This window comes from Trichosurus vulpecula, chromosome 2, assembly GCF_011100635.1.
Source record: "Trichosurus vulpecula isolate mTriVul1 chromosome 2, mTriVul1.pri, whole genome shotgun sequence".
Taxonomy (NCBI): domain Eukaryota; kingdom Metazoa; phylum Chordata; class Mammalia; order Diprotodontia; family Phalangeridae; genus Trichosurus; species Trichosurus vulpecula.
Window position 1 is genome coordinate 123,898,823 of NC_050574.1, and position 26,225 is coordinate 123,925,047.

At 39.6% G+C, this 26,225-nt stretch overlaps 1 protein-coding gene across 1 annotated transcript in view; it reads right to left on the reverse strand.

Annotated features, from left to right (window-relative positions):
* MRPL48 (mitochondrial ribosomal protein L48) overlaps positions 1-26,225 on the reverse strand; it is a 65,577-nt gene that overhangs the window by 22,707 nt on the left and 16,645 nt on the right. Inside the window, exons 2-4 of the mRNA XM_036745814.1 lie at positions 24,578-24,630; positions 20,686-20,723; positions 13,834-13,922 (exon numbers count right to left, since the gene is read on the reverse strand). Coding sequence (XP_036601709.1) covers positions 13,834-13,922; positions 20,686-20,723; positions 24,578-24,630 — 180 coding nt within the window. The remainder of the gene's footprint in view (positions 1-13,833; positions 13,923-20,685; positions 20,724-24,577; positions 24,631-26,225) is intronic.

Sequence of the window (26,225 nt, forward strand, 5' to 3'; positions counted from 1 at the left end):
ACTTTGTCGAGAAAATACAACCAGAGAAATTAGCTTAAAGATCAACAGACAGGGCTCAAACTGTCTGAACAAAGTAATACAACCAACTACATATACCACCAGATCATGGGAGCACAAAACATCTGAGTAGTTGGGGAGGGGAGGGGAAGAGGGTGTTAACAAAATGGCTACTCAGAGTCCCGTCCAGGGAATCAAAAGGTCCTTCTCATGAGCAAGCCCCCAAAGCAAAATACCAATCTCAGAATATATATATATACACGCTTCTCAGAGCCAGAAGGCATTACAACCCTCATGACTCAGTACCTAATTAGCTTAATACCAAAAGGTGTGAAAGCCTTCCTACAAGAAAGCTTCCCAGTAAGCAAGCCTCCCCCTATGGGCTCTATGTGACTCAGATGTATCACAGCTGTGATTGAATACATGTGGTCACATAGGCCTATTAATGGATGGGGAAGATCTTCCTATTCCATTAACATTACATACAATTATTCATTTATTCTTTTGTCTATTTGTTCATGCATATCTGAAATCCTCCACCAGGGCTTTCCACAATCTAGACACACTCTACCTTTTCAGCTTTATCCGTAATGTTCTTGCATTCCAACCAAACTGGACAACTCTACATTTTCTATACCAGTCTCATACAGTCCAACTTCCATGTAGTAGTTGCTTATGGTTTTGGCTAGAATCAATTATTCGACAAGCATTTCTTTAGTTTCAGGCACTGTGCTAAGCACTGAGGACACAACAAAAAGTGAAAACAATCCTTCAAGGAGGTTGCATTCTAATGGGACACTCTTCACTCTACCCATTGCTGGCCTCTTTTTTAAAAATAAATTTTATTTTATTTTCATATCTGTATTTTCTCTTCCCCCTCCCACCCCAGTGCTACAATTGGGAAAACAAAACACCTGTTAAAACATGTATAGTCAAGCAAAATAAGTCCCCTCACTGACCACGTCAAAAAAAAAATCTCAATCTTCAGAGTCTATCAGCTCTCCATCTGGAGGTGGGCAGTATGCTTCATCTTGAATCCTCTGGAATTGTGCTTGGTCACTGTGTTGATCAGAGTTCCCAAGCCTTTCAGAGTTGGTTGTCTTTACAATATGGCTGTATGAATTGTTCTGGTTCTACTCACTTCATTCTGCATCAGTTCATACAAATCCTAGCCACAGTTTAAACCCAGATCATAAACCATCATTGATTAAGCCAATTAGTCACAACTGAAGGGATCTTATTAGCATTTTATCTGGCATCTCTCTGAAGCACTTATCAAATGTAATTTAGCAAAAGTTATTTGTGTCCATATCTATCATTCTAATAGACAGTAAGCTCCATAACAACAGGGACCATGTCTTAACTGAATTTTGTATCTTCTCCAGGACCCAATATAGAGCTCTGCACACAAGATAACTACTAAGGTTTTTTTTTATTTTTAACATTCCATGTGAAGATGTAAGAGGAGGTGAGTTAGAGTAGAAAGAGCACAGGAGTTAGGGGAAGTACTCATATGTCTGAGTCTTACTTCTGCCATTCACTAACCATGTGACCAGTATGTACCTTCTCCACCTCAGTTTCCTCATCTCAAAAATGAGGGCAATGAAAGAAATGGCTCTTGAAATCCTATTTGCTCTAGATCTCTAACTTATGATCCTATAATAATCAACCATGGGACTGATACGTCCTGCTTTAGGCTCAGCTTTACAGACACTGGCCACAGAGACAAAACATCTTCTGACTGGTATGCTGAAATGTACGCTGATGCAGTAATCATATCCTAAACAATAATAATACCCTTCAATTTACATTCCAGGATAGAAACAGCTGTGAGGTACCTAAATATTCTATAATTAAGGTTTGGGAGACTATAACTCAGTGTCACACTCTACACAGAGCTCCACACACAGGAAGCTCATTTCAGAGGAAGGCAGAAAACAAGTACAAATGTGCTGCTCCCTGTGTCATCACTGGGCACCAGGTTAAATTAGGCAAGAGCATTTCACAGATTTGTAGAATGTTAGTTCTTGACGCAACCTTAAATTTTACCTACTCTACCATGTATTGATAAGATACGGAAAAAGATTCAGAGAGGGAAAGTACTTTGCCAAAAGTCACATAGCAACTGGAGATCTGAGAAGTAAACTCAGGTCTATTAAGTGCTAGCTCACTGCCCTTCTATGTTGCCAGGCAGCCATCATAAGCACTGGTTACCAGAAGGGCAAAAGCAGAGTAGAATGCAAAAGGAATAAAAGATATTGTCCTTGCCCTTAAAACCAATCTATTTTAGGAAACAGCATATACAGAATCGCTATCTAGAAAGCACCCCAGAAAGCATCTATTCCAACTTCTCATGCAGGGTAGAAATGCCCTCAGTAGCTTCCCTCTTATAGTCCATGACCCTTATTCTGAATTTACTTTCCAACCACACAGTCTTGATCCTATGGGTGACAGTTCAACTATCAACTATCCTCTACCCTTGAATCTTTCCCCTACCCCTTGCCTATGGCCATTTATACTTAGCTAAACCCCAATTCTGGTTTACCACCCTGACCCAGCTTTTCTTCTATCTGTATATTGCCAGGGAAAATCAAAAGCTGACTTTAAAAATACTTTCTCGCTTGGCCTGTTGTATATCTCTTCTTTGTAATCAAATGTCTGGAAAGTGTTATCTACATTCACTTCCATTTACTAATCTTCTGCTTACTCCAGAACCCTCAGTAATCCAGGTTCCAATCTCTTGCTGGGCTGAAATGTACTGTCAATCAAATGTAATTCTTTCCACTATCTTTTTTTTTTTTTTTTTGCAAAGGTGGTAGAACCGCAGTTATACTACTGGACTTAGTTGATGTGTTGGTTACGTTTGATAAACTGCCTTATTTTCTTCCTATTCTTTATTTAGTCTTTGGTCAAAGGATGGTTCTCTGGGAACAGGAGGTAGAAGGGGTAAATTTGGTGATGAATGTGATATGGAAGCAAAAGATTCCAATGATTTTTTTTTTTAAAACAGAAGGAAAACTTTACTCTTCAATGTTACCAATAACCTTCAATGGTCTTTTCTCAGTCCACTTTATACTTGACTTCTGCAGCATTTGACACTGCAGATAAATAGGTCACTCTTCTGGAAACTCTTTCCTATTCACTCAGTTTCTTCCATGATGCTACCTTCTCTTGGTTCCCCTGCCTAGGTGACCATTCCTTCTCAATCTGCTTTGCTAGATCATCATCCATCTTCCACACATCAAGTCTAGTTGTTGCCTGAGGTTCTATATTGGTCCTCTCTCTACTTATGTTCCTTTTCTCCGGTGACTTCATCAGCTCCCACGTGTTTAATTATCATTTTGTAGTACACACACACACACACACACACACACACACACACACACACACAAAAATATTCTCGTGACTTCACTGGTGTGGTGAATTCCCAGTAGAAATACACTTCATCAATGCTGATGCACTGATGCAACCCATATTTCCATTCCCTACTTCTTTCCTGAACTGCAGTCCCACTGCTTTCTTTTTTACATCCCTGTACCATTTTATTAGTTAGCTTTTTTTTGTTTTGAATTGGACACATAGTGTGTTTATTTTTATTGATATCTTATTTTTATATCAACCTCATTTCTTAATATAGTCTCCCCCCTCTACCTCCTTAGTAAGCTATCCCAGCAACTTCGATCTGATCTGCACATCTTCTAAATCAGTAGTATCAAACTCAAATAGAAACTGATCCCTGCTGTAGGTATCTTAGAAAACCACAAATTAACATTATTTACAATGTATCATATTTTGATTTATTTTGTTAAACATTTCCTAATTATATTTTGATCTGGCTCTTAGGGATTTTTTAGAACTATTTCCTCCTCTCCCCACAGTGAGTTTGACCCCTCTGTAGATGGTTCAGAGGCAACTTAAATTAAATATGTCCAAAATGGAACTTATTATCTTATCACTTAAAACCATTGCTCCTCCAAACTTCCTTATTTCTGTTGAGGGCTCCACCATTCAGTTACACCAAGTCACAAGTTAGGAGTCATTCTTGATTTTTTGCTCTTTCTTACCTACTCTCCCCACTACATCTGATCACTTTCTGTGTCTTATCAATTCTTTTTCCACACAGCATCCCGCACTCAATTTCCTTTTCTCCATTCACACAACCACTCTCCTGGTTCTGGTCTTTACTACTGCCTAACCTATTGTAAGAACCTTTTCATTGGTTTCCCTACTTTCAGTCTTTCCCTTCTCCAATCCATCCTCCGCAGAGCTGCCAAAGTCATCTTCTTAAAATGGACATATGACTATTTCACTCGCCAATTAAAACTATTCAGTGGCTCCTTATTGCCTCTGTGTTGTTGTTCAGTCATTTTTCATTCATGTTTGATTTTTCATAACCCCATTTGGGGTTTTCTTGGCAAAGATACTGGAGTGGTTTGTCATTTCCTTCTCCAGCTCATTTTACAGATGAGGAAACTGAGGCAAACAGGGTGAAGCTCCTTGCCCAGGGTCACACAACTAGGAAGTGTCTGAGGCCAAATTTGAACTCAGGAAAATTAGTCTTCCTGACTCCTGGCCCAGTACTTTATCCTCTTCGTCCCCTAGTGCTCCATTGCGTGTGTGTGTGTGTGTGTGTGTGTGTACACAAACACATACATATACATAGATACAATGTAGATACATTATCCCTGTATGAAATACAGATTCCTCACCTGGCATTTAAAGCCCTCCATAATCTCGATCCCACCAACCTTTCCAGATTTCTTTCCCACAACCCCCCTTTAGGCACTCTAGGTTCTAGCCACTGGCTTACTCACAAGCAGCTGTTTCCCAAACCTAACATTTCATCTCTCCTTTACCCTGCGAAGTTCCACATGCCTGGAATATAATCATTTTCATTTCCACCTCTTGGAATCCTATTTCCTGACAGCCCAGGTGCTGCTGCCTCCTGGCAGCAGCCTTTCCTGTTGCCCTGTGTTGTTAATGTTCTCCTCCTCCTTAGATTATGCTAAATTTGTCTATAAACGTATTTTATTCCCCTACAGAATATGAGCTCCTAGTGGGATGATAACATTTGTACTACTTGCCTCATAATAATATTGAAAAACCTCTGTAAGTCTTAAAATGTTAGAGAAATGTGAATCATTCCTCAATAATTTTATTAATAATAATTGTTTATAATTCACAAGTATATAAATATCGATATTTATGACTGCCAATTATGACTGAGATTATTTCAAAATAATTGTCACTTAATCTCTGATACGTAGGTTCTGAGACCCTTGCCAACTCTCTCAGTCTAAATGTGTTTGTTATCAAATATAAATGGATCTGAAAAATCACTTCTTCAATAGCAGGAAGTACCCTTAAGTCTGTCAGTCAATAAACATTTATTAAGTGCCTACTATGTGCTTGGTACTGTGCTAAGCTCTAGGAATACAAAAAGAGGCAAAAGACAGTCCCTACCCTCAAAATCTAATGAGGGAAAACAACAAACAAATATGTACAAACAAGCTACCTAGTTGATAAATAGGAAATAATTAAGACAGGGAAGGTACTAGAATTATGAGGGGTTGGGCAAGGCTTTCTGTTAAAGGTGGGATTTTAGTTGGAACTTAAAGGAATCCAGAGAAACCAGTAGGTGGAGATGAGAAGGGAGAGCATGTGTGGGAAGAAGTAAGATGTAAGAAGACTAGAAAGGGGTGGGGGTGGGGTAGGCTACGATGGGATTTGAATGCCAAACAGAGCATTCTCTCTTTGATCCTGGAGGCAATAGGGAGCCACTGAAGTTTACTGAGTAAGGGGAGTGACATGGTCAGATCTGTGCTTTAGAAAGATCATGTTGGTGGCTGAATAGAGGATGGACTAGAATGGGGAGAGACTTGAAGTAGGCAGACCAGGCTACTGTGATAGTCTAGGCCCAAGGTGATAAGGCCCTGCTGGGGGCGGGGGATTGTCAGAGAGGACAGAAGGGGGAATATTTGAAAGATGTTGTAAAGGTCAAATCCATAGCCCTTGGCAACAGACTAGATATGGGGGTGGGTGGGGTGAGAGACAGTGAGAAGCTGAGGTTAACTCCTAGATTGAGAGCCTCAGGGCTCTGAAGCCACGCTACGGTAACATGGCAATAGTAATATCTGTACAACTTATGTCACAAGGTTGTTAACAAGGCTTAAATGAGACAAAGTATCTATAAATGTTTTTTAAGTCTTAAAGGGATATGTAAAGTCAGCTATTAATATTATTCCCATGTCCCTTTCCTGCTTGTAAACCTTCACTGACTTCTCAATGCCTCTGGGATGTATAATGTCTAAACCTCTGAGGCTGGCATTCAAGGCATGACTTGACCTCAGCAGGGATTTCTAGATGATTCTCATAATTGCCTTCCACAAATCTAATGTTCCAGCCAAACAGTACTCACTAGTCCCTGATCTTGGACTCTGCTGTCTCTGTTCCTCTGATCATTCGATAGCTCCAACTTGGAATGACCTCCCCTTTCAGGTCCTTCTTGAATCCTACCTATCCTGCCTTACCTATTCCTACCCATTTCTACCCTGGAGATGAGGAGAGAAGAGATTTCATCCTTCCAGATCCAGCTAAAAGGCCCTCCCTTCCTGATTTTCTAGCAGAAAGTGATCTTTCTTTCATCTGAACCCTTTGTAATACTTTGTTCATACTTTTCTTCCTGTACTTTCACAACCTATTTTAAATCACAGATATTTGTGTCCTATCTCCTACCCCCAACCTGCCCCCCCATCCCCTCTAGAATGCTTATATTCTGACTGTGTACCTTACAAGTGGTGCCAACAGTCCTGTGGCTGCCAGAGCTAACACAGGAGACAGCGTAGCAAACAAAAACTGTCATATAAACCTTCTGTGCTTCAACACCAAAGACCAAGTGGCTGAAATGTCTAAGGGGTATGGTTGGTATGTATACCTGGTGCCAAGGGAACATTCATAAAAAGAAAAGCACCTGTGGGGAACGGAAATCACATGTCTTGTCCTCAAGCCCTGGGGCAGGAACAAAAAGAGGCCATAACTAAGGTACAGGACAAGATGAGCTACCACTAGCTAGTAGTAGCTAGAATAGCCACTACTATTCAGCTAACACTGAATCCGTGTTCTTACTGCCACGTCTTCTAGCCTAGTCATGTGATTCCTCTGCTCAGAAACTTTCAGAACCTTCCTCTCACCTGCAGGTCAAGCTTGTTCTCCTTTCCTAGTATCCAAAGCCTTCCACAGTTTGGCTCCAGCATACTTTTGGTCTTTTCTCATTAGTCTCCTCTGCCTATTCTACCCTTCTTCAATCCTATTCTCTGCTTTGTCCCTTGACTATGCCATGCCCTCTCCTGCCTCTTCTCTGACTGGAACGCCCCCTCCCCCACCCCGCTGAATTCCTACCCACCCTTTAAAGGCCAAACTCAAATGCCACCCGGTCTTTGTAGCCATCCCTATTCCCAGTTTAACAAAGCGCTTGGTCTGTACCTCTTTCTTATGGAAACTTTACAATTCCCCTAGTGATCCTTCGGAACATTGGTGCTCCAGAGGTTCCTGAGAAAACCATTTGTGAATTTTCTCTCAAAGGTTAAATTACAGATGAGGTGAGGAATACAGGGAGTCGGTTTTCAAGTTCTGAAGCACAGCTGGTAATAGGGACAAGCCTTGATTTTCTTGGCCCCAAGAGTAGAACTAGGAACAAGTGGAAGGAGCAAAGGGTAAGGATGCAAATAAGGGACAACCAGGCTTGTAGAATTCCCTTGTCTCCAAAAATGTTCCTCAATTGCAGATTAGTTATGGTTTCCTTATTAGGAAATATCAGGAAACTTAATAGTTTCCTTATTAGGAGCCCCCTGTACCAATGAAATCAAGGGTCCTACCAACAAACACTAACTTCATTCGATCCTTAAACCAACAAACATTTATTAAGCACCAATGTTCAGAAGGATCACTAGGGGAATTACAAAGTTTAGGTAAGAAAGAGGTGTAGACCAAGTGCTTTGTTAAACTGAGAGTGGGGATGGCTACAAAGACCAGGTGGCATTTGAGTTTGGCCTTTAAAGGATGTCTAGGAATTCCACGGGGGGGGGGGGGGGGGGGGCTCGGGTCACGGTGTTCCAGTCAGAGAATAGGCAGTAGGCAGGAGAGGGCATGGCATGGTCAAGGGACAAAGTTAAGTAGGACTGAAGAAGGGTAGAATAGGCAAGGAGACCAATGAGAAAAGACCACAAGTATGCTGGAGCCAGACTGTGGAAGGCTTTGGATGCCAGGAAGGGAGAACAAGCTTGGCCTGCAGATGAGAGGAAGGTTCTGAGAGTTTCTGAGCACAGGAATCACAGACTAGATGTACAGACAAAGAAGACTCTTCTGTCAATGGTAGGAAGGATGGATTCAAAGAGGGAGAAAGTTGAAGCAGAAGACCCCTAAGGAAGTTATTACAAGAGCCCTGAGACCAAAACTCCAAGAGCAGGGAGAAGTCCTGCACTGTGTTCTGCCACGTGAACGTGGCACCATTATCTTTATCAGCAGCAGCAGTCTGCTGATAGGTTGCTATTGCATAATAGCTTAAATTCTGGCCTTGGAACCACAAAGACTTGGGTTCAGATCCTACCCCTGACATTTGCTAGTTATGTGACCACAGGCAAGTAACAAACTTTCAGAGCCTCCATTTTTTCATCTGTAAAATGGCTACCCCATATTTGAGGATCGAATGAGATACTTATGTAAATTACTTTGCAGACTATATAAGCTACATAAATGTAAATTATCATCATCATTATCTGACAAACATGTGAGTGCCTATTGTATATGCATGGATATATGCTAGTACAGGGAATACAAAAGGAGATAAACCAAAGTCCATACTCCAACCTAATTAGAGAGCCAGGGCACTACCATGACACTGTTCACAGAGAGAATATCTGTGTTAACCCCTAAAGGACTAGGATAATAGCAACGACAGTAACAGTAACAGTAGCTGATACTTACATAGCACCTACAGTCTACACGCCAGGCACTCTGCTAAGGCTTCACAAAGATTATCTCACTTAAGACCCATAACTACCCTGGGAAGCAAGTACTATTATCACTCTCATTTCACATCTGAGGAAACTGAGGCAAACAAAGGTTAGATGATTTGCCTATGGTCACGTAGCCTGTGAGTGTCTGGGGCCAGATTAGAACAGGAAGGTTCCTTATAATGTAGATTTGTAGAACCTCAGAAACCAGTGGGTCAAATATACAGAAAAACAACAATTTCCTGTTCTACAAATCTAGCATAGGGTTATCCTGGCTTTGCTTGAAGAACTACAGGGAGGAGAATGCAGGAAATTAAGCTGGGCCTTGAAAGGCTGGGTAACCATAGTAATGATGGTCACTCCCACTTACACAATACTTGAAAGCTTTACAAAATGCTTTCCTCACCACAACCCAGGGACTTAAGTACTGTAAGCTCTTTTCCTCTTTTCACGGAAGAGGAAACTGAGCCTCAGTAAAACAGGGATTCATCCCTAACTGTTCTGATACCAAGTACAGGGCTCCTTCCACTTCACTGACCTATTCCTGTCCAGCAAGATGCGAGTAGACAACAATGAAAGGGCTTCTTTGGTTGATGGATAATAGGTGGGAAGGTTAGCGTAAGAAAAGACTGAAAGGGTATACTGGAGCCAGACGTGGCAGGCCCTGAAGTGCCGAGGAAAAGTACAATTAGGTGTCAATACTGCAACAGAGACAATAAATGCACCAGTAAGTACTTACCGTGTTCCAGGCATTGTGAAAACTGCTGGGAACATAAGGACAAATGTGAAACAGTGCCTGCCTTCCAGGAGCTTACAAAATAGTGAGGGAAGGCAACAGATACATACAAGCCCATGCAAAATCGATACACAATTACTTGGGAGGCACAGCAGGAGCATGGAAGGGGGATTGAGGAAGGGTTCCTGTAGAAAAGGTAGTGCTTGAGCTGAGCTGTGAAGGACGCTAGGAATTCTAAAAGGCAGAGGGGAGCAGGTTTAGAAGCTGGGTCCGTGGCCTTACTAGAATGGAAACAGTATGTGCAGATTTAAGATTCAAGTCTTCGGTGGTCACTTCTTTTTCAGAGCATCTTTCTCACCTTCTGATTAAGATAAAATGCCTTGTTCTGGGCATCCAGTTCTAGATACCTCTCTTCTCTTGGGAGATGAAGCAGTTGGGAGTATTACAGTTCCTTACTACTGCCCTATGGATGCAATATATAGAAAGTTGTTCTTCTGGTGGGCAGAAGAATAAATCAATCTTTGTCTCTCTCTTCCTTCTTCCCATCACTCTCTCCTTTTCTCCTCTTTCTCCCTCTCCCTTCTCATCCCCTCTAAGAGAGTATGCTTAAAATACATTAATAAGGCAACTATTGAATGTTGAGTCCTTTTTAGAAATAAACCCAGGTGGGTTCTTACAAAATAAAATGGCAATTCAATTGTCTCATGATCTTATAACGCACTATAACACAGATCTGGGGTACTTGGGAGTGACCCTTGAGAACCTCCCCTCCCAGTATCACCCTTTGTATAGGAAATGTGTACAGTTAGTCTCTGGATTGGCCTGTTCACTACAATCAGTTCCCACAGTAACAGGTCTAGGTTTTCTGAGAAGGACCACTACCACAAGGTTACATACAAATGTTCAGGGTCCTAGAGTACTGCTGTCATGGGGAACTATACTACCCCTACTGGTAACTATAGCTGGTGAACCCCTGCTGATGAATTTTAGTTTACGCTCATAATAATGACTCGGTTAGATCTTAAAACATAATCATTTACTTAGCAATACGGCAAGAGAAATGATAATAATAATAGCACATGTACCCACAGATCTAGTCATTACATGAATTTATCACAATCTACACATAAACCTAGGTGGCACTCTCATACTAATACACTCGATATCTATGGGGATGAGTGGACATATACTTATAGGAACCTGGCAGAGAAGCGCATGAGGGAAGAAAACTCATATGCTTGGGGGAAATTGAAACTGGATTGCAGGCTTTGATGTCATTGGTATATTCAGGAACCTCGGCACTAAACTACTTCTCTGCTGACTGCTTATCTGTTGGTCCCCCAAAATTCTTTTGTCTCTTCAAACACAAGTTCTTTCAACTTAAAATCACCCCTAAAGAGCATTTAGAAAGTTTTAGTTCTTAATCTGAACAGTAGGTTCCTTTGAGCCAAAGAACTGCAAAAGTTTGGTTAGCATGGGGCTATACAGACCAGACCAACCAGTTCTTCATTTGTCCAGATGCTGCACTGTGCAATTGGATATAAGCAAAATAACTCAGGTCCATTTCCTGGGCAAAGCAAATGAGCTTAGCCAGCTCTTTTTAAACAGCAAAGCAGCAGCAGTACCTGTCTTTCCTGTTTCTGCTTTTCCCTCTCAAATCAGAGGGGACAGAAAAGAGAACCATGTAATTCTGAGAGGCTTCACCTCCCTGAAGCTCTAGGTGGTGATGAAGGGCATTAGCTGCAACTATAGTCTTCAAGCAGCCCATCAAGAACTAGTAGCCAAAAATTCCTTGTCAACCAATTACTCTTGCTGCACATATCTTCAAATAGCTCCAGCTATTTCTGGCCCCCTAGTGTTCGCTGGCTGTTCTTTAAAGAGCCTAAGCTTCCAGTCTCCTGTCTCCTATCTCTTACACAGTTCAATAGTTTATTCTCCTGGCTCTTAGGAGACTATCTTTCACTTAAAAGAAATGCACCAAATTTCCTCTAAAGTTTACAAATTTCCCTGAAGTTTACAGACATGACTTTGTATATGTATTTGCTTTTCTTTCTTGCATAGTCCTTTTATTTTTTTCTTTGAAAACTGCTGCCAACAATCGACTTGTTCACAGACGAAGAGTCACTTTTGACTCTTCATTCTTCCCTCACGCCACATACCGATCAGTTGTTGTCTTTCCCTCCATCTCAATCTCTCTCCCCCAAAGGTATGTGAAGTCTATGTGGTCTCATGTCGAGGTAACTCCAATTAGGCCAAGGAGAGGTAATTTATTGTCATAATTTCAAAAAAGAATATTGTATCTCAGATCTTTAGGGTTATTGTTAAGCATTCTATTTTCACTATAAAGAAATCATTTCTGATAGACTGACATGTCTGTATTGATGTAGGAATTTCCCCAGAGTCTGTTTAATAGTCCCCATAAGTACCTATTTCTAAAGCAACATTGTATGCTTATTTAATGGAATTCAAGACTACCAGGTACTCCACTGGCCATTGCCGAAAAAAGATATTTAAGTAAAAAATCTGGGGTAACAGATCTGGGGTTTTGACTTATTAACAGTTTCTGGTGGGAAAAATGTGGGTATAAGGTTTATTAAATATATCCCCCTCTTTTAGACTCTGTAGCAGATTGGTGGGAAAATGTGGGCAGAGCCTCCCTAAAAGTATATGTGCTCTTATATTTATAACACATAACTGGTTGATAAAATTGGGCAATCTAATTAACCTAGAGAATGCTTTCCTGTGTCCCTGTATGCTGTTCACCATTATTCGGGATGGCAGGTACATCCAAAAACAGACTTTAAACTAGTCTGAGCAAACTCAGGACTAAGATTGTGGTTCCAAAGCTTCACTTGTCTAATAGTAGAGGGAAAAACCAGGGAAGAGTTATTAGCCTTAGAGCCCCCCAAAACAGAGAAAAGTCTTTTCCTAAACCTGGTGTTGTGAGCCAAAATCTAGCTGTGCCCAACTCACATGTTTACAGAGAATACACTCTCAGGAGGGAAATGATAATCTTCACAAGTGCATGATGCAGGTTTCAAAGGATATCTCTTTAGCAGAGCTTCAAAAGTCCAAATAGTCTCATGTGTTAATGGCATATATTACTAGGGAAGTCAAGGGGATGGAATAAGGCTAGCATGAGGACAAGAAGGCAGGCTTGGAAGGTAGATGGTAAGTATCAAGATAAGTAAGAAAAAAAAAGCCTTGCTTACATTAAAGCCTCCCTAAGTAGAACCACAAAATTTTCCTAAGCGTTCTATTTACTCATTTGTGAAACAATATCCACCAAGTGGACTAAAGGTGCAGAAAACTGTAATGCCATCGCACATCAACCCTTCCTCATATTTCACTGAAAAAATCGAGGCTGTCCTTCTAGGATTCCCTCTTCTTCCCTCCTCCTCATCTCACTTCACCCAGACACCTCCTGACACAATCCCCTCCTTCACTCCTGTCTCACATAGTAAAGTGGACCTTCTCTTCTCCTTACCAAGGCAAGCCCCTCAACGTGCACAAGAGAACCCATTTCATCTCATCTCATCTTCTCCTCCTCCCCTTCCAACATCCAGACTCTCTCGTTAATCTCCAGTCTCTCCCTAGTTGCTTCCCTGCTGCCTACAAACTGAGGCACACAGTCAAGCTTTGGCATTCTACAATTGCAGGATTATGAATGCAAACTTCTAAAAGGTAGGGACCATTTCTTTTTTGTCTTTGTATCCCCAACACCTAACTCAGTGCTCTTCACACAGTAAGTGCTTAATAAATGCTTTTTAAATTAAATTAACTGACGTCAATAGGCTGGACCACCAATAAAAATGTTAAGTCTCATTTATGCACTATCAGAAAATCAGAGAATATTAGAACCAGAAGGGACCTTACATCAGAATGTCAAAGTGGGACAGGAAGGGATGAGAAGGGATTTCTAAAAATCATCCAGTCTAATCTCCTCATTTTAGAAGTGAAGACCCCAAGGAAATAACTTGTACAAAGTCACACAGTTGGTCCATCCAGCTTGAATACTTCCCATTCCATGCATTTATGATTCTTGACTCTTTGCCAACAAGTGATTCAGCTAGAAAGAACATGGCTTACCTCAGCCGGGAGGAGCAGGTGCTTGTACCTGCCAATGCCATGGGTGGGCTTGGACCTGTAGGGCCGGCTGATGCTCAGTAAAATGCTTCCTTAAAGAGAAAAAAGAAGTCAGACTAGTTTCAAAGCTCTTTTACGGAGAGGCGGTTCTTAGAGTCATACAGTCAGAAACTCTTTGAGGCAGAAGAGATCACAGACCATCTAGTCCAACAACTTTACAGAGAACGACAAGGACAACTAGAGAAAGACATTTTGCTTAAGGTCATACAAGCTAATGGCAGAGCCAGGATTAGGAATCTAGGGCCCTTTGACTTTTATCCCAATATTCTTTCTGGTTCACTAGAGTCAGGTGAGTTACTTGGCCTCTGATTTTTGAGGGGGTTTTTGTAGCCTGAGTCCATGGTGGGATTCTGGTCTTGGCTCTGCCTCTCATTAGCTATACAGGCTTATATAGCCTATTGTTTTTCACTTCAATCATTTGTTAAGCAGCATCTGGATGCAGATTATTCCATATCTAGGATACTTTCCTTACATGTATACCAAGGAACTAACCAAGAAGATCACTGTGGTCTATGTCAGCCTTAGTGGTCCATCTACTGATCACCTGACATGAAATACTCCTCTCCTACAACTGACTTCTGCACGTTCTTGAATCTTCTGTATATCTTTCCACTAAACACTTAGCAAATCCAGAAGATTCCAGTCGACTTTAGTCCTATAGGAGAAGGTGCCAAAACTGCGTAAACAGACAGACAGATGAATAGACAAACAAAAAAAGAGGACTAACACACTAAGCTGCTGGCAGAAGCACTGAGCTATAAGCAAAAACTGGGAGAAACAGTCAATCAATAAGCTTCTTAAGTGCCTACTATGGGTCAGGTATTGTAGTAAGCATTAGAGATACAAAAAGAGGAAAAACACAGCACCTGTCCTCAGGGGGCTTACAATCTAAATAGAGAAAAAAGGCTGAGAAATAGCAACGCTGAATTGGGACAGTGGAATAAACAGAAAGGAATGAAGCCAGGACAACAGGAAGCGTGAAGGGTGAACTAAAATAGAAAATGTTGGAGATAGTTTGGCATGGTTGCTTACTAAATGTTTTCTGAACTAAGTTTCAAGAGTTGAGATCTATCATCGGAATTGCAGTTTGCTATTCACAGGATGTACCCTAGTATAGTATCCTTATAATAATAAGGCAGTGGTAAACCACAGAGTACCTACTATATGTTTTTCTGTCCATTAAAGGGACAAGCTCATTAAGAACAAGTAAATCTGGTACTAAAAATATGCTACTGTGGACAACCCATATTCTGATTACTAACTACTCATCACAGCAACTGATCTCCTAATAACTTGGACGGTCTCACTTCACACTTTATGTAGAAAACTGAGGCCCTTTGCCATGAGCATCTTCTTCTCATCTCACTACCCTCTTGACTCCCCCCTCCACATCTTCTTCAATTTATCTAGCTCAGGGGTGGGGAACCTGAGGCCTCAAGGCCACATGTAGCCCTCTAGGTACTCAAATGTGGCCCTTTGACTGAATCCAAACTTCACAGAACTAATAAAGTTTGGATTCAGTCAAAGGGCCACACTTGAGGGCCACAGATTCCCCATCTCCATCTAGCTTATATCCTTTTCTCTCCACTCACACAGCAACTATTATGCCTTTAGTCTCTCCCCACTCTAATCCATCCTCCACACAATGATCCACAGTCTGACCATGTTACTCCCAAACCCCCACACACAATAAATACATGTGGCTCTATTTGATATCTGGGATCAAATAGAGATATCTGGCATTTAAAACTCTTCACAACTCAACCCCATACCTTTCCAGTTTTCTTACACATACTCTGCAGTTCAGTAATATTGGTCTTTTTGCTGTTCCTATTACATGGATATCCCATCTCCCATTTTTGTGCTTTTGTACCGTATATTCCTCATGCCTAAAATGTTCTCTTTTCTCACTTGTGCCTCTTGGAATCCCTGGGTTGCTTCAAGACTCACCTCAAAAATAAGTTTCTATTGATACGAACGTATGCAGCGTGAAGTGAGCAGAACCAGAAGAACATTATACGTAACAGCAATATTGTAAGGATGACCAACTGTCTCATCCTTAGCTAGTCTCATCAAGACAATTCCAAAGGACTCATGATGAAAAATGCCATCCACTTCCAAAAAGAGAACTGATAACACTGAGTGCAAAATGAAGCATATTTTTTTCACTTTTTAAATTTTTCTTGTTTTTTTTTCTGCAATGTGGTTAATGTGGAAATGTTTTGCATGACTTCACATGTATAATGGGTATCATATTTCTTGCCTTCTCAATAGGTGGGGGAGAGGGTGGAAGGAGAAAATTAAAATTAATTTTTTTTTTCAAAAAAGGTGACCTTCAACATGAAGCCTTTACTGGCATTGTTCCACACCTCCCTCCCTTCCCCCCCTAACACACACTACTAGTGCCTTCTTCAAGGTTACCTTCTATCTACATTCACAGGAATTTTTTATATACCTATCTCTGTACATGTCTTCCTCATTAGAAAGCAGGTAGAGCCTGTTTCACTTTTCTCTTTGTGTTGCCAGCTTTTGGCAGAGTGCCTGGAATACAGGAGGCACTTTAAAAATGTTTATTGATTAACTGGTTGATTTATTCATTCATTCAAAAAATATTGATTGAGTAAGCCCTTGTGTTGCTTGGGATCCCCCATGCCTAACAGATGAGGAAGGCATTGTGACGCAGCAGACAGAGAAGTAGTTTTCAAGCAAGGAAGACTGAGTTCAAGAGATGCTTCTGATACATGTGAGCCATGTGACTCTGGGCAAACTACTTACTCTTTCCATGCCCCAGGCAACTCTTTAAGACCACAAGGGATAGAATAGCTGCTGATCTTCATTGATAGGAGTTTGTTCACCAGAAATTCCCTAGAGCAAATATACTTCTAAGTCTGGGCCAAAAATAAGAAATTGGAGGAGTGACCTCTAGCAGTCTTCCTCAGATACTTATCGTAATGAAAAACACTGGATTCATGAAGGCTCTATCAATGAACCCAAAGTTCTGGCAGGTGTGACCCAGCATTACCATAATCAGGGAGCTAGATCAGTTGAGCTCTGGGTGTAGATATTGCCAATAGTCCAAACAAAGGTATCTGCCTTCCTCTCGCTGAAATTTCCCACAGGAAACAGATAAAGGCAGAGAGAGTTCAGGCCTCTGGCTAGTATTTCTAAACTCATCCTTACCCTGTGACTATAGAGTTCTTTGTGCCACAGCAATATACTGCTGGAGAGTCTGGAGACCTGAGTCATGTCTGTACACTCTACATGCTTATAGTCCTGTATTATACATATACCTAGGGAAGTCTTGAGTATTGGGCTGTGCTGATTGCTGCCTAAGGTCTTGTAGACACAGCACAGCCAAGGTTAGAAAAACAGTGGGTGGCAACAGACTATGTGCTCATTGTCCAAGGACTAATTTAAGTGCAAAAAAGGATCCTAACTCTTTTTTGTGTTGTTTTTTAAAATCTTCCCTCAAGTTAGCCATGAGGGGACAAATTCTCTTGACCCCGACTCACAAACCCCATTTACTAAGTTGGGAAATGTTTGTAATCTGGGTCAGTGGAAGGAGAACCTAAATGAACTAATAGATAACTGGAGTAATTATTAAAGGAATAAAGAAACAAAACACCTTGGTACAAATGAAAAGACACTCAACTTAAAATCTCTGCCGTTAGTTATTAAAAATACCAAATCTCCTATTAGTAGCTTTAAGCCACAAAACTAAAAAATCAATCACCATCATGCTTTGTCATGACTGAAGCTGTCTGATCTACTGTTGATATTTCCTGGCAATCACACACTTTCAATTGTAGTTTGGGGCAATTCCTATAATTATAGCAGCTGGTTAATTAAGAAGTTGGTTCAAATCACTGTTAAATTAACCAATTTTTCCCCCTGAAATGGAAGGCTTTGGTCAATTTACCAGTGGTTAGACCATTTAATTAGTCAATTGTTTTAATTATAGAACTTACAAGGTTTTAAAAGCCTCTGACTGCCAATGAGTTCAACTGATTTTTTTTTTCTTCTTTGCCTTGTTCTGCATCATTAAATTGGGTCTCCTGCTGCCACATTAACATAAGCCTCTTGAGAAAAGTGACAGCACTTTCCCCTAAATGAAGACACTAAACTCCAGGGTTTCAAACAGAAGCTTAGAAAATCTTTCAATTAGCACATTTTTAAGGAAATAATCATGTATTTTCTCCTCAATTTGAGGGCAGGATGACAGAGTACCTTTCAACACACCAGATTAGATTAGCCTACAGTATCTCTGATTACTAAACTAAAAGAAAAAGTGCTCAATCCAGAAACTGGGGGAAAGACAATTATTCATATTATTTTAATCTCATTTTTCTCATCCTTTTTTTTCTTGAGGAGTTCAGAGAGAAATCATCTGAGGACAAGTCACCATCTTCTTACTATTCTTTTTGCATGAAATGATCTGTGGACTATTGTATAAGCTGGTAAAATGACTGGTTTTTACAACAAAGAGTATTGGGATGTTAAGCTCCTCTCCTGTAGACTCATGAAAAGCATTCCAGAGCAGAGAAAACAAGAGAGATGATACATGAGCTCCAGTTTTTCAACATTATGAAAGCAATAATTCTCCCAGAATCAGTCAACTATAAACATTTATTAAGCACCTTCTCATTCTAGCAATGCTGTGAATTGTAGCTGTCCCTCAATGCAGCCATATACCTCTATAATCTCTATTTCAAAAAGTCTCAAAGCAGTTTCTTAAAAATATTACCCAAAAAAGTTCATTTGAAAATTTGTGTGAACTCTATTTTGTTTCAAAGTAGTGTATTAAAGTACTTAAAAAACACCTTTATACCCTTTAGTAGAATACCAGATTTAAGTAAAATCAGACAATTTCTTGAAATGCTATCCCATAACAGAGAGACAGGCAAAGAAGAAAATACCAAGCACTCAAATTGTCACAGAGACTTTGTCAGGTTAATCAAACTACTTCCTGGACCAGTTGAGAAATCAGGGCATTTATTTTAAACCCATTGATTCTTCCTGAACAGCCAATCATGAAAGGGGTCCTAGTGTGGAAGATTCAGTCATTTATTCATTCAAAAAACATTTTCTGAGTGCCTATTACAGACAATGAAAGTGAAAACCCGGTGTCCTATAAAAGAGCCAGAGATTTTGTAGGGCAGGGAGAGCCCTTGGAATTTATAAATTTGGATCAAAAAAGGCCCAAAACACAGAATGTCAGGTTTGGAAGAGACCTCAGAACCTAGAATGAATTGTCAAAACTAGAAGGTGCCACAAGAACAGTCAATATTGACCTAAAGGGGACCTTACAGACCACCTAATAAGTACAACTTCCTTATTTTTTTTTATTTTTATTTTTTTTGTTTTTGCTTTGGGGGGGGTAGGGTAGGGCAATTGGGGTTAAGTGACTTGCCCAAGGTCACACAGCTAGTACATGTGTCAAGTGTCTGAGGCCGGATTTGAACTAACTCGGGTCCTCCTGACTCCAGGGCCGGTGCTCTACTGACTGCGCCACCTAGCTGCCCTAACTTCCTTATTTTACAGGAGAGTAAACTGATAAGGAAAGTCATTTGCTTACAGCTGTTCACTGGTAAAGCTAGGACTAAAACCCAGATCTCATGGCTCCCTGAAGCTAGTGCCCTTTCAACTACTACACTGCCTCTGTATTAGAGCATTATGCTGCACTTCTGGCCAAGACAACTACCTGAACAGAGGCAGACTACCCAGTTCCTACACACCTACTCCAGCAAAAAACCTGAATTTCAAACCAGATCAAACAAAGATCAATAAATCCAATGAGAAACTATAGTAAGTAATTCCTTCCACCACAGAATTAAACAAAACATCAGCCAGAAAGTCACAGGCAACAGGAATGTCCCCAGAAATTAGCTAACAGACTATCAACACAGGCCAGAGACATGCAGTCTGTGACACAGTGTCCAGAGATGGAGAGAGCAGAGGAGGCTCCTTAAAAAGCCCTGCAGTAGAGACCTTGTAAGATCTCTGGAGCACCAATGATGAGTGCTACATGGCAGCATTTAGACTAGGATAGCCTAGAGACCCAGGGGCTTCAGATATGCCATGTAGCGACCTAAAGATCAAGCACTTTGAACCCCAAAGATTCTAGTGGAGTCTAACCCTAGGAGGCAGAGTTCATCCACAGAACCCAGAGCCAAAATCCCACCCACAGAGTAGAGCCTGGCCCTGGCACAAAGACCCACTTTAGGACCTAAGACTGGACAAATGATTGAATCAAAGAAAACACCCACCAGTATCAAAAATTCTTGTAGACCCAGAGATCTCTCAAAAGAAGGAAAAAGCAACTCCAAAATAAATGCAAACAGAGACTCAAAGGAAAAAAAAGGGATTTTCCACAAGGAATATGTGAATAGGAGAAATAAAGCAAGATTTTTAAAAAAATGAAATAAAAGCTCTAGAGGAAAGAATCAGAAGGAGAATAAATAGCTTAAAAGAGAAAAGTGGCAAGTTTTACCAAGACTCACTGAATGCAGTAATTATCATACCCTTTTTGAAAGAAGCAGTCAGCATGAGGCAGAGAGCTATAGTTGCATGAACAATCCTCTTTCTGTGTTTTGCTCTGTGTATGGAAATGTTCTTTTTTTGGTGCTTAAATTCAGAATAAAAAAATAAAGCTTTTGAAAAATAATATTTTGCTTCTGGAAGGTGGGAACATCTTCTGAGCTATTTTTCCAAAACATGTGCTTTGTATTATTCTAGGCAAGGTAATCATGGAGGACTAGAAGTATAGTTTTAGTTACTTAAGGAAAAGTTGCTCACCTGCAGAACAGCTGGGATTCTCTCCTCTCAGTGGGAACCTAAAGAAAAACAATGTTGAAAATGATGAGTTGATCACATTTCACCTACAATTAGCTAAATCCCAACATTTTTAACAAAAGTGGTCAAAGTATTTTCCCCTGTGGTATTTGTTGTTAATTGTTAAACCATCTGTCTGTACAAATGGACATTTAACCCAAATATTTTTTAAAAATATCATAAAAAACTGGATTTGGAAAATAAACATTTTCTTCCCATAGAGAGGGAATTCCATATCAAACAAGAAACAAAGGTGATCCAATCACAAAAGAAAACATAACCTATTTTGAATTATATGAAATTGAAAAGCTTTTTCACAACCAAAAACAAAAAAATAAGGGAAACTGCTGTTTTGAGAATAATCCGCATCATGTGTTTCTGATACAGGTCAGAGAGCCAAGTTATATAGAGGATTAATACAAATATACAAAAGAGGCCAAAAGTTATGAACAGTTTTGAACAAAAGAATTTCAAACTATTAATATATTAATATGTAAGATTATTCCAAATCATCAATATTAAGAAAAATGCATGCCCAAACAACTCTATCATCATTCCCCAATTGATAAATGATTAAAGGATATGAACAGGGAATTTTCAGAAGAAATCAAAGCTATCTATAGATATATAAAAAAATGCTCTAAATCACTACTCACTAGAGAAACGCAAATTCAAACAACTCTGAGCTACCACCTCACACCTATCAGATTCGTCAATACGACAGAAAAGGAAAATGACAAATGTTAGAAAGGATATGGAAAAATTAGGACAATAATGCACTGTTGGTGGAGTTGTGAACTGATCCAACCATTCTGGAGGGCAATTTGGAACTATGCCCAAAGAGCTATAAAATTGTGCATACTTTTTCATCCAACAATACCACTACTAGGTTTATATCCCAAAGAGATTTAAAAAAAAATAGGTACAAAAAATATTTATATCAGCTCTTTTTGTGGTGCCAAAGAACTGGAAATTGAGGGAATCATCAATTGGGGAAGGACTGAACAAGTTGTGGTATATGATTGTGATAGAATACTACTGTACTATAAAAAATGACGAGAAGGATACTTTCAGGAAAACCTGGAAAGACTTAAATGAACTGATGTGAAGTAAAATGAGTAGAACCAGGAGAACACTGTACATACACAATAACAGAAATACTGTACAGTAATAAACTGAGAATGACTTAGCTTTTCTCAGCAATAGAATAATCTAAGACAATTTTGAAGGACTTATGATGAAAAATGTTATCCACTTCCAGAGAAAGAACTGATGTAGTCTGAATGCAGACTGAGGCATACTTTTTTTTACTTTATTTTTCTTGGTGGTTTTTTTGGTCTATATTTTGTTTCACAACACGTCTAATACGGAAATATGTTTTGCACGACTGCAATGCAGTCCCACCTATCCCAAATACTTGCCTTCTCAATGAGGGAAGAGGGGAAGGAGGGAGGAAGAGAATATGGAACTCAAAAATTGAAAAATGAATGTTAAAAATTGTTTTTACATGTAATTAAAAAAATATTAATAAATTTTAAAAACCACAACTCTACCTCATGGCTGGAAAATTGTCAACAATGATAAAAGATGAAAAGAGAGTCAATGTTAGAGGTGGCTTCAGGAAGGCAGGATACTAAAATACTGTTAGTGGAACTGTGAACTGTTCCAATATTTTGGAAACAATTTGGAATCATGCTTAGCAAAAAATGACTAAAATGTTCCATAACTTTTTCTCATTCCTAACCATATGCCCCAATGAAGTCTGGACAGCAACAAATCAGCTCATAATTAGTACCATTTTTTATAGTAGCAAAGAAACATAAATAAAGCAGGTACCCATCAGCTAAACCAATTGTGGGATATCGATGTAATGGAATATTATGGCATCATAAGAAACAAAGATTATGAAGAATTCAGATAAATGAGGGAAAATTTTTTAAGAACGAAAATAAAGAAATCATCAGAACTAGGAAAAGAAAGTACACAATAATTTTTAAATGTAATAGAAAGAACAATAAAATGAAATACTATAAAATTATAATGACCAAGTCTAGCTCCAGATAAGAGATGAAAAAATGTACTTTTTTCCCTTTGCTGGAGAGACAGGAAAACTATAGATACAGAATGTTGCATTTGCTGTCAAAAGTGATCAAGATGGTTGATTTTGATAAACATTTTTTCTCTTCTAATCTTTGTTACTCAGGAGATTCTCTAGGTAGAAGGAGGACTCTATTCGTAAATTAATGCGATATAAAAACATAAGACCTAAATTTTTCAAATGTCAAAACTAAACCCTGTGTAATTTGACTGACTTTGGCCAAAGAGATAAGAAAATGCTATACCTCCTCTTATTATTACAGAGGTGGCACAGTTGAGGAGTAGAATACTACATATACTTTCAGATTGAGATGATCTGTCAATTATTTTGTCCAACTTTTTTTTTTTAGTTTCCTGTTATATGGGAAGGCTCACTGGATAGGGGAGCAGAGGAATTTATTCAGAAATGAATGTGACATAAAAATAAATATTTTTTCAAAACTATGTAGAACCGTGTGTGGTAAACTAAAAATAAAGAAAGAAATTTAAAAAAAAAATTTAAAACAAGGGAAACTTCATTAGAAGGAGACATATTCAGAAATAACTGATTTTTTCAAAAAAAAAAAAAGATCAATAAAACTTAAAAAAAAATTCCCAGTCTATAATGTTGTATTTGCTAGCAGGACCTCAAAATAATTTCAGTTATAGAGTTGTGGAACATGGACTTTCCTGTCAACTTCTGGGTGCCATACAATTAGCTAGTACAATGATCAGCAGAAGGAAATAACAGAGAAGCAAGAATATGAGGAAGATAAGGAAGAGACTCAAAATCCTATCATTTCAGGATCAAAAAAGAAAAATGGGAAATTTTAGTTTGGAGAATAAAAGACCGAGTAGAGATATGAAGTGTCTTCTAGTATTCTGAAACAGTTAAGGTAAAGAAGAAATGGACTTTTTTTTTTTTTGCATGGCACCAGAGGGGAGAACTAGGACCTGTGGGTAAAAACTGCAGAAAGGCAGATTTCATCTCATATAAGAACTTCCTAGTAATCAGAACTGTCCAAAGGCAGAATGAGTTCCTGACCACTGTAGATCTTTAAGTGAAGTTTGTAAAGAGTTATGTACAGGTAGAAAACTCCTGAGGTTTTTTCCAACTCTGGAATTCTATGATCCTTTGGTTGTGAGGAACCTTAGAGGAGATCAACTCCAACTCTCTTCCTAGTGAACGAATCCTTCTATCAAATCACCAACAACTGGTCACCCAATCTTTGATTGAAGATCTCCAATATCACTGGAGAACTCACTATTGGATGAAATAATCACCATGCTTGTGGCACAGTCAGAGCATTATGAACCAGCAAGCATAGCAAGCATCTAAATGGGACTTGTTAACAATTAGGGTATGACTCCTGACTCTCTTCCCCAAATGAGGATTAGGTTCTGCGTCCCTGAGGCACCCTCTAGGTCCAGGTCTGGAGAATAACACTGTTCTTGATGGCAAGAAGTCCACCTCTTTTCAAGTCTCATATTTATGCATCAGTGGGGAGGTTATAGGACAAGGTGCCTGAAGGCTTGACACTAAATTTCTATTTCCTTCATTGCTTAAGAACAAACAAAAAAAGGTAAATCTTCACCACACAATTCCCTACATAACACGGCTGAAGCAGGCTCATTGACAGCCAGGAGGAAGGAAGAAGGAGCAAGAAGCAGATTGCTGACTCTTCTGTGTCTTATCTCAGGCTGGACAGGGCTGCCACAGGACTACCTAATGCCTTTCATCACTAATGTTCCAGAAAGTAGGATGTAGTGGTACACTTACCTTGTAAGTGAAAGGGCCTGTTTTGAAAAGGCATCTTTCCTTAAACACAGCACCTGTATCAGAAAAGCAGTATTAGGACAATCTTAATGTGTAAAGGAACTGTAACTACTTTGTTTTTAATTAGCTAATTGAATCAGTTCAATTAAATTCAACAAACATTGAGTTAGTATTTACTCTGTACCATGAACTGTCCTAGGCTATACAAAGGCAGTCCCTGCACTCAAGGTGTTTGTGTTTTACTAGGAAAATACAACATACACACAAGTACAAAACATCTAAGCTAATACAAAACAATTTCAATAGGAAGAGAATACTAATAACTGGGGTGGGGAGGGAGGGTTAGTAAAGACCATGCATAGGAGGTAGCACCTGAGTTATGCTTATATAAGGTACTATCCCTTTCTTTATGTGAACAGTTTGGTTGCTGAAAGAAACAAAGAACATTTGTTTATTGGGTATCAATCAATAAATCAGTCAAGTAACATGTATTAAGTGCCCACTATGTGCCAGGCACTATTCGTATGATGAATCTTGAAGGAAGAGAGAGATTGTATGAGACAGAGGTGAGGAAGAGGGGTGTATTCTAGGTATGCGACAACCAGAGCAAAGGCACATATATAAGAGAAGGAATGTCGTATGTGAGACAAGTGAGAAAGACAGTGTGGCTGGATTGTGGAGTGAGCTAATAATCTCCAGTGAGCCTGGAAAGATAGCTTGGAGCCAAGTTGTGAAGAGCTAAACAAGGAAGTCCATATTTGATCCTAGAGACAATAGGGAGCCACTGGAGTTGATTGAGTGGATGGTCAGCCTTGTACTTAAAGAAAATAACTTTTGTAACAGTCTGGAAGGCAGACTGGAACAGTGACAAGCATGAGGCAGAGGGACCAATTAGGAGCCCACTGCAATCATCTGGGCGGCAGGTGATGAGGGACTAAGGTGGTAACTGTTTGAGCAGAGATAAGTCACATGTGAGAGATGTTGTAGAAGTAGAAATATCAACATTTGGCAACAGATCAGATATGTGAGTAATGGAGAGCAAGAAGCTGAAGATGACCCCAAGGTTATGGATCAGACAGACTGGAAGGGTGCCTTCCACAGAAATAGGGAAGTTTGGAAAAAGCTTCCAAATTTGCAGAAGTATCACCGTTCCCTTCTTACAGCATGCCATCAAGCATGCCTTCAATGTATGTGTAGATTATTCTCATAAAAATAGTACAGATGAGAAAGGTGGAATATGGGTTGGCAGTTATTAATATTCTCAGTCAGTTTTTTCCTAGTAACACTAATGTCTGAGATTCTTTTTCCCTAAGATTTTCAAATCCTCCCCTCTTTTGAATACTCTAAAAGTTGATCGCTTCAGGCCTTTGGCATTGTGTTGCCTCAAGCACACCTTCTCCCTTATATTTGGTCTCGCTCAACTATTCTTCCCATCTTTATCTTCAGTAGCATTTCCATTTTTTAAAAATCATGTATGGCATTGTCATTTTAAATTCCAAATGTGAAGGTTCCATTGTCCTTTGATGTCAAAAAGAGTTCATTATCAAAATCTTTCAGATCTATTCCATTTTGTCCGTTTTCCTACTTCCAATTTCATCCTCAATTACCCACAGGATGACTTGGCATAGTTAGCTCTCTTGCCAAGTTTTCT